This window comes from Histoplasma capsulatum, genomic scaffold (assembly GCF_000149585.1).
Source record: "Histoplasma capsulatum NAm1 scaffold_14 genomic scaffold, whole genome shotgun sequence".
Taxonomy (NCBI): domain Eukaryota; kingdom Fungi; phylum Ascomycota; class Eurotiomycetes; order Onygenales; family Ajellomycetaceae; genus Histoplasma; species Histoplasma mississippiense.
Genome location: NW_001813969.1, coordinates 22,427 through 32,330, shown reverse-complemented (window position 1 = coordinate 32,330; position 9,904 = coordinate 22,427). Strand labels below are relative to the sequence as shown.

Here is a 9,904-nt window from a genome sequence, read left to right as displayed (position 1 = left end):
TATCAAATTTAACGTCCGGACCCAGCCGCTTTCCGCAGCATATGCAGACGATGGGTATCTATAGCTAATATCCATCAGCTATACAGTCTAGATGGTAGGCAAAGGTCCTCCCGGCGGGTCCCCTGACTCCTGTTTGTCCTATAAACCGGAAAGAACTCAGTGCGTGCCTTAGCGTATTTCGTCCTCCTGAAATTGCTCCATATTGCCCGAGGAGTCTAGTTAAGATCATGAATCTTGCGGCCTTCTTAGCTAGCTTAGGCTTGGTCAGGATCTCCCTGAGATCCAATCTTTCCCTTCTTCCATCGCCGTCTTTCCATGTTGCCGCTCTGAGGCTGTTGAACCTAGGGCACGCCAGGAGGACGTGCCGTACTGTCTGGTTTCCATTCCCGCATTCGCATAGGGTGTCAGTAATGTCTGGCACTTTCCTCTCATATAAAAATTGTCGTAGTCCGATCTTGCCGGTGCGCATCTGGACAATTGTGGAACTGAGAACCTTGTGTAAGGAATCGTGTAGTTGAAGGACAGTAGAGCTTGGAGTTGGAGTCAGCGTAAAGGTAGCTCGTCCCGTTGTCTCATGTTCCCAGTCATGCTCCCATCGCTCCTGGGTCTGGCGATTTAGTTCCGACCTCGCCGCTGATATCAGATGTCTTAGGAAGTCAGGTGTGGCTGCGGCATCATCAGTGTCTACTGTGATCAGCTTTCCTCTCCTACCATGTCGTTGTTTGCATCCAGTCGCCTCCTTTGCGAGTTTATCTGCCAATTCGTTCCCCTCGATACCATGGTGCGCCGGGATCCAGTAGAATTCGACATCGAGGCCCTGTGAATTGGCCCTTTCCAAACTGTCGATAATTCTCAGAAGTATGGACTGGCCAGACGAGGAGAGCGGTGTCCCCAGGGAGAGCAGTGCCCCCAGGGCCACTTTTCCAAAAAGGACCGCAGTAACAATCGGCTCGCGCCCCAAGAACGGACCCATCAGTGGACCCCCTGGGACTGGGAAAACCAGCCTTGCGCTTGCTTTGGCGAGTAAATTCGGTCTGGCTACCGGTCCTTGGTCGCCACAGGACCACAGAAATCGATTCAATGGCCTCCACCGTCCACAGGCCAGCATGGCCACAAGTTGGCCGTCTTTAGGCCTACCGGGTCCATGGACCGCGTTCCATGGACCCGTCAGGCCTATTGGCTCCTGCCTCCAGCATGGCAACCTAGGTCAGTGGACCTACTGCACATGTCCTTAAGCACTGGCCATAGCACCCTTTCCCTTGGTCATTGTGCTAGTGACCACATGATGTAGTCCCTGGCCTTTTGTCAACCTTCTTCTGCCACTGTGCCTCTGGCCTGATTGGACTTCAGCCCTCGGGTACAGATACAGTTTTTAAGGGGGTGTTGACGCCAACGAAAACTCCAGCAGGAGGCTGCACTGCCTGAACTCTCGTGATCACTTTCCCCGCCCTGGGTATATATATGGGCTCCTTCCCGCCTCGGATTCATCTCTCTTTCAATTCCTTTTCCACCTCCCATCCTACACCGTCGACCGAAACCCGCCGCGAAGCCCTTGCGTACCCAAAGACGACTGGGTGGACATAACAGAACCCGTTTCCTCTCTCTAGAGCCCTTTGTCATTCCACTTTGCTGATCCGCGACACGGCCATCTTTCCATCTCTCAGCTATGGCATCAGCCGATAATCTTCGCACTGTGATCATCATTTCAGACGAAAAAACGGACGAACAGCCCCTGGCGCGAAGGACGCGAAGGTCGCAAAGGAAGAGACCACGCACAGACTACAGCTATCCGGCTGATGATGAATCTGATGATTTGGCGACCTCTGATTCTCTGAAGTCCGAAATGGAGCAGCCACTGAAAAAACAAAAAATATCTAACCTCGACATGACTTTGGTAAGACCTTCTTTGTGGGACTTGATGGGGCTTCTTCCTCGCTGATATCGAGATAGGAAAGTGCGAACCGGAAAATCCATACTATTTTCGAGGTGGAGCGTGCGAAGAGAAGGAAGCTGGAAGAAGAAGTGCAGCGTCTGCATGCAGAGATGGCCAAGCTTGAGACTAAACTCCGGGAGTTGAAGCATCGATTTGAATGTGAGATCTGCTATAGTATCCCATCGGAGTGGAGGACCCTTCTGCCGTGTGGACATCGGTTTTGCACAAGATGCCTTCGTGCTGCCATTGGCGATGACTGTCCAAAGTGTCGTAGTTCTATCACCGGTATTCTCAAGAGCTATTAGGATTAGGTAGAGCTGTTTTCTCCTTTTTTTTTTAGTCAGCGTTAGAAACATCATCGTTGGTTGTGGTTCTGTTCTAGTTTTGAGGTATTGCTTGCCCCTTCCAAACACTACTTGTACGAGCTTTTTAAAAGAACAGTTAGTGCCTTCTCCCCTGTGAGGGAAATATATTTTTAAAGAGACCGTTTGTGAGACTTCAATTAGGGGGTTTTTCCTGGGTCAACTATTGGTACAAAACAAATCTAAGCAGCTAACTAACTAGAAATGGAAAGGTTGAGCCATTCTCCCTGCATCAGCGCTGACATAATCCACGTGACCTTGTTCGGCGACGTTCATTATTCCGGGAGTAGTAAACTGCCAACAATTCCAACCCTCCAAGCTCCTGCAAATCGTCCAATGTCATATTGGCATACACCTTGTAACCTCCTGGAACCTTCTCTATATTCCGTTGAAGGGATGGGATGGCGACAAACGGATCGGAGTCGCTCAGCAGGTTGGGACTCATTGGCTCGTCGATGATGATTGGGTCTTCTGCGAGAGTGAGTGAGGTGTGAGAAGTGAGAAATGTTTTCCACAGAGCAGGTACTGAGCCTTACCAGCAGAACCCAAGCACTGCCACGGCTTTCCTTGTGTGCCATATCCGCGTGTTTCTTGTAAATCTATCCGTCCTACTATCTGGTACATCTCATCCCCGTCTCGCTTATACACCAGCTTCAGAATCTTCACCTGAGAAAGGGGCAAAATAATGCATTCCTGATTATCCAGCGTCTCCCCCAACACATCGCCTTCCCAACGGCCGGACACCAGGGGGATAACTTGCTCTGATCGGTGGACTTGGACGTGGCGCTCCTCGCCCGGGCGTGGGTCAACCTCGATGGAACCATCGGAGTAATTCAACGGCTCCTTTAATGTGTTGCCTTCGCGATTGTCTGAGGCCAGGGGAGGGGTTGGCTCTCGTCGATTGGGTGGGTCATCGGCAACATCACTTGGGCTTGGGTGAGCCTCCTCGATGGGGTCGTCGGAAAAATCCGACAGTTGGAGTGATGGTGGGGTAACATCGACCGGGGAGGAGTCGAACAGGATCCATTCGTCCCAGTTAATGTCATCGAGACCAGAGACGGTGGATGGCAGGGCAGAAAAATCAGCAAACTCCTCACTTGCTGCATCCTTAGAGAGGTCACCGGACGCAGGGAAGAGGGGCACGGGCATGGGCATTGGAAGGAGGTGCTGGGGCTCTTCGTCTGACCGAGGATCAGGAGTGCATGCTTCCAGGAGGTGCACTGTGTGCAGCTGAGGCGAGGGAGAACCGTCGGCAGGTCCAGGGGAGGTGGTATCGTACGTGAAGGTAGCCATGTTGTGAGGTGAGATGATGGGATGCTCTTCTCCCCTCGATCTCGATCCAGGAGGCACTGGAGGTCCTTATATGTCCCACGATCAAACCCCCGCTTGCGAACAAAAATAGGTCGAGGCTAATCGAGGAGGGTAGGAAAAATAGTAGCTGAGATGCGTCTTCCGTGGATCGCCAATCATTCACAGCGAAGAAGCCGCCGAACCGGGGAATGTTGCATTGATGGCGTGGGCCAACGCAAAAGTGCGCGTGGCCACCACCCCCATGCTAACATGGGCTCTCGTCCAGCGATTATCAGCCAGTCAACCCATTCAGGCCCCCCTTTTCCCCCTGGCCATGCGCCAGGAAGTCGAATCGACAAACCGCTAAGCCCGGGGACAAGGAGCACTGGGGTGGCATGCACGAGGACGGCCGAACTTAACCCAACCATGTGTGCCAGTCAAAAAGTGCGCCTGTTGGTGATTTCGCTTAGAGCCGAGACATCCATGAGCTCGAGCACAGAGGCGAAGCCATGAAGCAATATCCGAGGCGCGACCTGCATCGAGGCTTATCATTTTGTGATACACACCCCCATGAGTGCGGTTTGGCAACCCTATAGGGGGCTTTATACACGAAAGCAAAATGAAGGGAAATCCAAAATGCAGCTCATCCTTTGGCCCTATCATTCATGCCGGCTTCTCCAAACGGCGCAGCAAGGTAGGCGTCAGATCAAGATATATATATATATATATCTTGGGCTCTCATCCAGCCAAAATCGACCAGTTGGCAAGGACCCCCCCCCGTACCGACCCTCCTGATACGTTGGCAAACTGTTCGATCCTCTCCTCCAGTCGATAAGGCGAGGGACATGAGGCTGGCATGTAATGGAAAGACGGAACTACACCCGCAGCTAATCATCTGCGCCTGAACCAGTGCAGAAGCATCCCTGACTTCACCCCTGTGCTCTTTTTTGCGAGAGGGCGCAGCGAGATGGGTATCGGGTCAGCCCGCCCTGGCGTTCCCTTCAGGAGTTAAGGACCAGGTGGAATGGATTGCTGACAGACAGTGCGGCCAGGCGAACCAACATGGGGCTGAGGTATAAAGGGCTATAAAAGGCTCTTCCCCTCTCATTCAGCCTTCGCCCTTCTCCAAATCTTTTTCCTACTTCAAATATTCGCATCTCTTGCTTTAAATATTCTCCCCTTACTCTGCATCTCTGCACATTATCGGCATGGATAGACAAGGAACCGAGAATCCTCCACCATTACCCAGTCAACTTTTGTCGCCTGGTGCGCAACAATCCACTCTCCCAGCTTATTGCGCGGTGTTGGGTGACATTCTCCAGAAGGTGCCCTATCAAACCTATGCCTCCGGTAAGGGTTTAATGATACCCTATCTCCATCCTTCTACATAGATTTCTCATCTAAGACTGCAGCCCCCCTTAACGTCCCGCCCGAGCGGCTGTCTGTTGACAGGACCTCAAATAACCAGCCCCAGCCTCCTGGTGGTATCGAACCAGACGGCTGGAACAATATCTCAGATTCTGGGGCTACGACAGAACCGTTGGCCCATGATGAATTGGAGAATCTTCCCTATTGGTATGGGGCGCAGCAGGTTGAAAAGAGCCTTAAGATTTATCATGTCGGAGATAAATTATGGCGAAATAATAAATATGGTCACCATGTGTTTTATGTGGTGGGAACATATCTCCCAGACAACTGGCTCCCTGAAAATGCGAGGCTCCAGTTGTGGAAGCAGGAGGAGAAACGAAAGAGAAGCAAGGAGGAGAAACAACAAAGGGAGAAGGCGATGCTACGAAAGAATCGTCTGAGCACATTACGTCCTCGACCATCAACACGCAATTAACGGAAGATGTGATGTCAAACCGCTCATTTTTTATTTGATATTATAATACACAGTCATTTATCCATCTGCCTTCTGTTGCATTAATTAGGTGATACTGAAGCAGTGGGTTGCTCCACGTCTTGCCCATCTGCCGGGAACGCCCTAATATGGTTTCCCCCCGGGAGTCAGTGAAGTGGTGCCCCACGACCAAAACTATAGTTCCCTACGGGAAGTTAGGGAATTTGCAAGAATGCTGATGAAGGCGAACCCTTAGGGAGTGTCACGAACTTGTACATAACGGCAATAAAACGGAACCCCATGCGGCGCCGACATCCCTGAGGAGTGCCAGAATTCTGAGTGAAAAGACAACAAAAACTGAAGTCCCATGCGGTGTCAGCATCCCTGAGGAAGTGAGCTCCTTGAGGAGGCGAGTCCCATGCGGAGTTGGCATTCTTGGGGAAGTGAGCCCCTTGGGGAGTGCCAGAATTCTGAGTGAAAGGGCAACAAAAAGTGAAATCCCATGTGGTGTCAGCTCCCCTCGGGAAGTAAAGCCCCTTGGGAATGCCACATTTTTGAACTATTAGCCACCGGAGTAAAATCCCTGAGGGACGCCATAACCTCAGTAGAGAAGGCCACGAAATTAAAAGCCCGTAAGGAGCCAACACCCATCAGGGGATGGCGCCATGCTGAGTGAAAAAGCCACAGAAAAGATGCCATGGGGGTTGTCATATTTTTTAAGTGAACGGCCACAGATAATGACAGTCCTTGAGGTGGAAAGACCAACTTGAAATCTTATCGATTCTTGGAATTTTAGGGTTCAGCAAGCACTGAGTGTGTTTGAATTTATGAGATTGTAGATTCGGCGGCTGCATCATGACACAGACTTGCGAAAGCAGCCAATAAAGCTTAGAGTAGATTTACGTTTCAAAAAGAGCTTAGTGATGGTTTCGAATTCATTGTAATTTACAACAAACAAAATCTTTCATTTATCTCAAATCTGCTCGTGTCACTTGCTTTCCCTTCTTCCCCGCTCTAGACTTCTGATATTTCATGTAGTTCTCACTCGTTGTTCGGGATGGGGGGGGATAATGTTTCTCCTGTTTCTGTAAGAGCTACGTTTTTTTCCAGGGTTGTACCAGACATGTCACTCACTATATCTTTGTCTGGTGGTGGAAAGTGGCTGTTCGAAGCATCAGACTTGTTAAAATTAATCGTAAAGTACCGGTTGTCTTCATGGATGAGGAGGTAGACGCCCTTGCAGCGACAGTTATCAAAGTAGCTACGCAGCATACGCTGCAGCGTGCCTTTCCGTCGATAACGCATCTGCACGAGGCTACTGTGCACAGTCCATGGCTTCTTGACACGCTTTGAGTCTGATGTTTGCATGGTGTAGCATTTAATTCCAGTGTAGGTGAAAGATCTGGGACTTCATTATTGTCACTTGATATATGGGGTGAGGTTTCAATTTATAGCTACGAGCGAGTGTTGTGCTTTTTTGAGCCAAAGGTCGCTTTTTGAAGGTGTACTTCTGTCGGGTGTCGCGGCGCTTGCATTCTTGGGCCACGGTCTGCGATCTGAAACCGTGGTCCACACCATTTTGATTCGCGGTTGAAACTCGGCCACGCGATCCGAAAACATGGCCATGATTTGCAATCCGAAACCATGGCCTTCACCATTTTGATTCAATTTTCCACTCGGCCACGCGATCTGACCATTTATGCTAAAAGAAAATACGAAAGCCAAGAAGCCAAAAGTCAAAAAGAAAAAAGAAAAAGCATAAACATAAAAAAAAACCATAAATTAATGACTGAATTAACTGGGATTGGCGGTCCTGAATTGGGGCCGGGTATGCTGAGATCTGGCAACAACTACACTAAAAAAGCCAGAAGGTGAAGAAACATGTTAAAAAAAGCTGGAAGTGTCCTATTCGAAAGTACACCGTCCGGGAAGATGGAATTCGTTAATCTGAATGAAAGGTACATAAATATAGAAATCGAATTTGCAGAAATGCACAAATTGAAACACGCACTTCCATACGCCAAGAAACGGCCAAGCCTTGCCTCTTGTTGGATGTGGAGGGGTCGGATTGTTAACCAGGGATGAGCTGTATTGAGCTAGTCTGTAATAGGAATCCCCAAACGGGTAAATTAAGCTTTAGCCGCTAAGAAGCGGCGTCAGGCTTCCGCGATGGATCAAGCGTTGTGAGCCTGGGAACTCTCCGCAAGATCCTCGAAAGAGTCAGTGGGGTTGGCAGTTGCTCGTGCCCTGGCGTAATTCTTCACCTTTCCCCTTTCTTTGCTGGTTTTGGCAACCCAATTCTCCACATCAGCCACTGCGTCGGTAGGCGACTGCTTGCGTTCAAGCAGGAACGATAGCAGGATCTCAGCTGGGCTGAATACCTGGTCCGGAACCTTGGCGGCAAACTCATCCGCAAGTCGCTCAATTGTTTCATCATCGAACTCCTTTCCTGCAGTGCGCTGATCCCCATCTGACCGCTTGAAAACCGTGCAGAAAAGACGAGAACTCATTTTGTGATCAGCGAGCTGAAACAAAACCTGTCTATCCACGCGGCCAGGGCGGATGAGTGCGTCATCCAAACGCTCGATGTGATTTGTCGTCATAATCAGCAATCGACCTTCCTGCGAAGACACGCCATCCAGGGCATTAAGAAGCGCGGACAGAGATACATTTCCCTGAGACTTGCTCTTCTGTGAAGGGCCTACCGCGGCCTGGCCAGTGTTTTTCGTCGTTTCACTGTCTTCCGTTCGTGCAGTACTAGCAGCATCGATATCTTCTAAGAGAATGACACAATGCGGGGGAAGCTGGGCAAACAAACTGCTTAGGCGGCTGTCGTCGATGCTCGAAAGATTGAGTACATAGATATCTAGCTCAAAACGCCCGGCGACAGATAAGCTGAAACTGGACTTCCCGGTTCCAGGAGGCCCATACAGCAGGAACCCTCTTCGATAGGGAATCCCGCGCCTTGCATACCAGCCCCGAGCTCGCTCGTCCAGGAAATCCTCGATATCTTTCAACAGGGCCGTTTTCTCGCCCTCATCCATGATGACTGTCGAGATTGGTCTGATGTCTCTTGCCTTCGCCTTCCTCCATTCACCATCATGATGCTCAAAGACTGTAGTCTTTCTCTGGATAAGTTTAAGATACTCAGCTCGGCAATCACTAAGGAGTGCTCTCAGGATTTGCGACGATCCGCCGATGCAGGAAATGGAGATCTCTTCCTTGGTCTCTTTTGCCACGCACTGGAACCGGAGCAGATGGTTCTTGTACACGAATAAGAATGATCCATTCCAAGGTGTAAAGCGCAAAGGTTTTTTCTTGTACTCATTTGAAAGATCATCAGCATATGCTCTTCTTTGCATGCCGCCGATACTTGCGAGCGAAGAGCGAGCCTTATGGGCGAAGGGCTGGGTGGATACCCAGGCGATGAGCATGTCGTACGCTTCGTTGTAGTAGGAGACGTGGACGGTCGAAGCTGTCGATGGTTAGAAAGAGTTATCATTAGAGGGAAGAGTCACGAACTGAAATAGGTCTCCATCAAGTCCGTCAAGTAACGGACGGCATATCTACCCAAGAACAGGAGCATGCCGCAGAAGCACAGAACGTGAGCATAGCTGTTCAGGTCACCAGCTAGGAGTTGCTGTACGGACGCCGAGATGCCAGTGAAGCCGGGGAAGAAGACGTCCACAATGGAGATCTGGGATGCGGCAGTGTTGATTGGCAAAGAACCAGCACTGTTGAATGAGTTCATTCTGGAGGAGTTGGTATTTTCCTAAAGAGATGGTATTCTGTGAGGTGCGTTTGGAGTGATAGACACACAATCAAGTGTTTGTCGATTGGGGATGAGGAATTGGTGTTTGCAGAGCTCGAATTTTCGTAAGCGTTTCATTGCCTCAGGATTTGGAGGAGATCTTGCGTCCTTATATGCTGTTGGACCCCGTACAAAAGTCGAGTCCTCGCATTTCCAGACGCAGGATATGCAGTCTGTACCAACGCAAAGCACGGGAAGACAGGTCGATCGTGGTTGAAGAAAAATCATCAAAGCACAATGAAAAGCTTTGTGAGCTCAATGCCGGAAATGCTATTTGTGTCTTTCCCTACTTGTGAAACTTGTACTGCGCACCACCTTTAATCCATCAGTACAAGTTGACCAGGCAAACCAAATCCGGGGTTCCTTGCTGCATTTAGCACTGGGGTACCCAACAAGAGGATGCGGGCAACTGAGCAGGTGGACAGGCCTAAAACCTCATCTCACCGCCTCGCTTGCAGGGATTCAGCAGAATGTGCTAGTCAATGATGTTATCTCAATGCTAGGTTATGTGTACACTTCAGTCTAAAGCATCGATTTTCGCCGGTGAGGCGAACTTGAACAAGTTTTTGTGAGGCGCCATAATTTTGCTATACCAAATTCACTTGCGGATGAGATCATGCAGTGACAATGTGCGGAGTGATAGGCGTGGCTTGCAGTTAGGACTATCC

General features: G+C 50.0%; 5 protein-coding genes across 5 annotated transcripts; 1 reads left to right on the top strand and 4 right to left on the bottom strand.

Annotated features, from left to right (window-relative positions):
• Positions 1-64: 64 nt before the first annotated feature.
• Positions 65-1,267, bottom strand: HCAG_08921 (predicted protein; the record flags this gene model as incomplete). Its single annotated transcript, XM_001536036.1, has 2 exons — positions 65-1,173; positions 1,240-1,267. 2 exons carry the CDS (start codon positions 1,265-1,267, stop codon positions 65-67), a joined length of 1,137 nt encoding a protein of 378 aa, XP_001536086.1.
• Positions 1,268-1,672: 405 nt separating this feature from the next.
• On the bottom strand, positions 1,673-3,588 carry HCAG_08920 (predicted protein; the record flags this gene model as incomplete). Its single annotated transcript, XM_001536035.1, has 4 exons — positions 1,673-1,691; positions 1,880-2,260; positions 2,649-2,766; positions 2,832-3,588. 4 exons carry the CDS (start codon positions 3,586-3,588, stop codon positions 1,673-1,675), a joined length of 1,275 nt encoding a protein of 424 aa, XP_001536085.1.
• Positions 3,589-4,793: 1,205 nt separating this feature from the next.
• Positions 4,794-5,428, top strand: HCAG_08919 (predicted protein; the record flags this gene model as incomplete). Its single annotated transcript, XM_001536034.1, has 2 exons — positions 4,794-4,935; positions 4,977-5,428. 2 exons carry the CDS (start codon positions 4,794-4,796, stop codon positions 5,426-5,428), a joined length of 594 nt encoding a protein of 197 aa, XP_001536084.1.
• A 965-nt stretch (positions 5,429-6,393) lies between these two features.
• On the bottom strand, positions 6,394-6,793 carry HCAG_08918 (predicted protein; the record flags this gene model as incomplete). The annotated part of the gene is made up of 2 exons (XM_001536033.1): positions 6,394-6,510; positions 6,560-6,793. The coding sequence occupies 2 exons, from the start codon at positions 6,791-6,793 to the stop codon at positions 6,394-6,396; spliced, it is 351 nt and encodes a 116-aa protein (XP_001536083.1).
• An 806-nt stretch (positions 6,794-7,599) lies between these two features.
• Positions 7,600-9,176, bottom strand: HCAG_08917 (predicted protein; the record flags this gene model as incomplete). The annotated part of the gene is made up of 2 exons (XM_001536032.1): positions 7,600-8,900; positions 8,948-9,176. The coding sequence occupies 2 exons, from the start codon at positions 9,174-9,176 to the stop codon at positions 7,600-7,602; spliced, it is 1,530 nt and encodes a 509-aa protein (XP_001536082.1).
• Between the last annotated feature and the right edge of the window lie 728 nt (positions 9,177-9,904).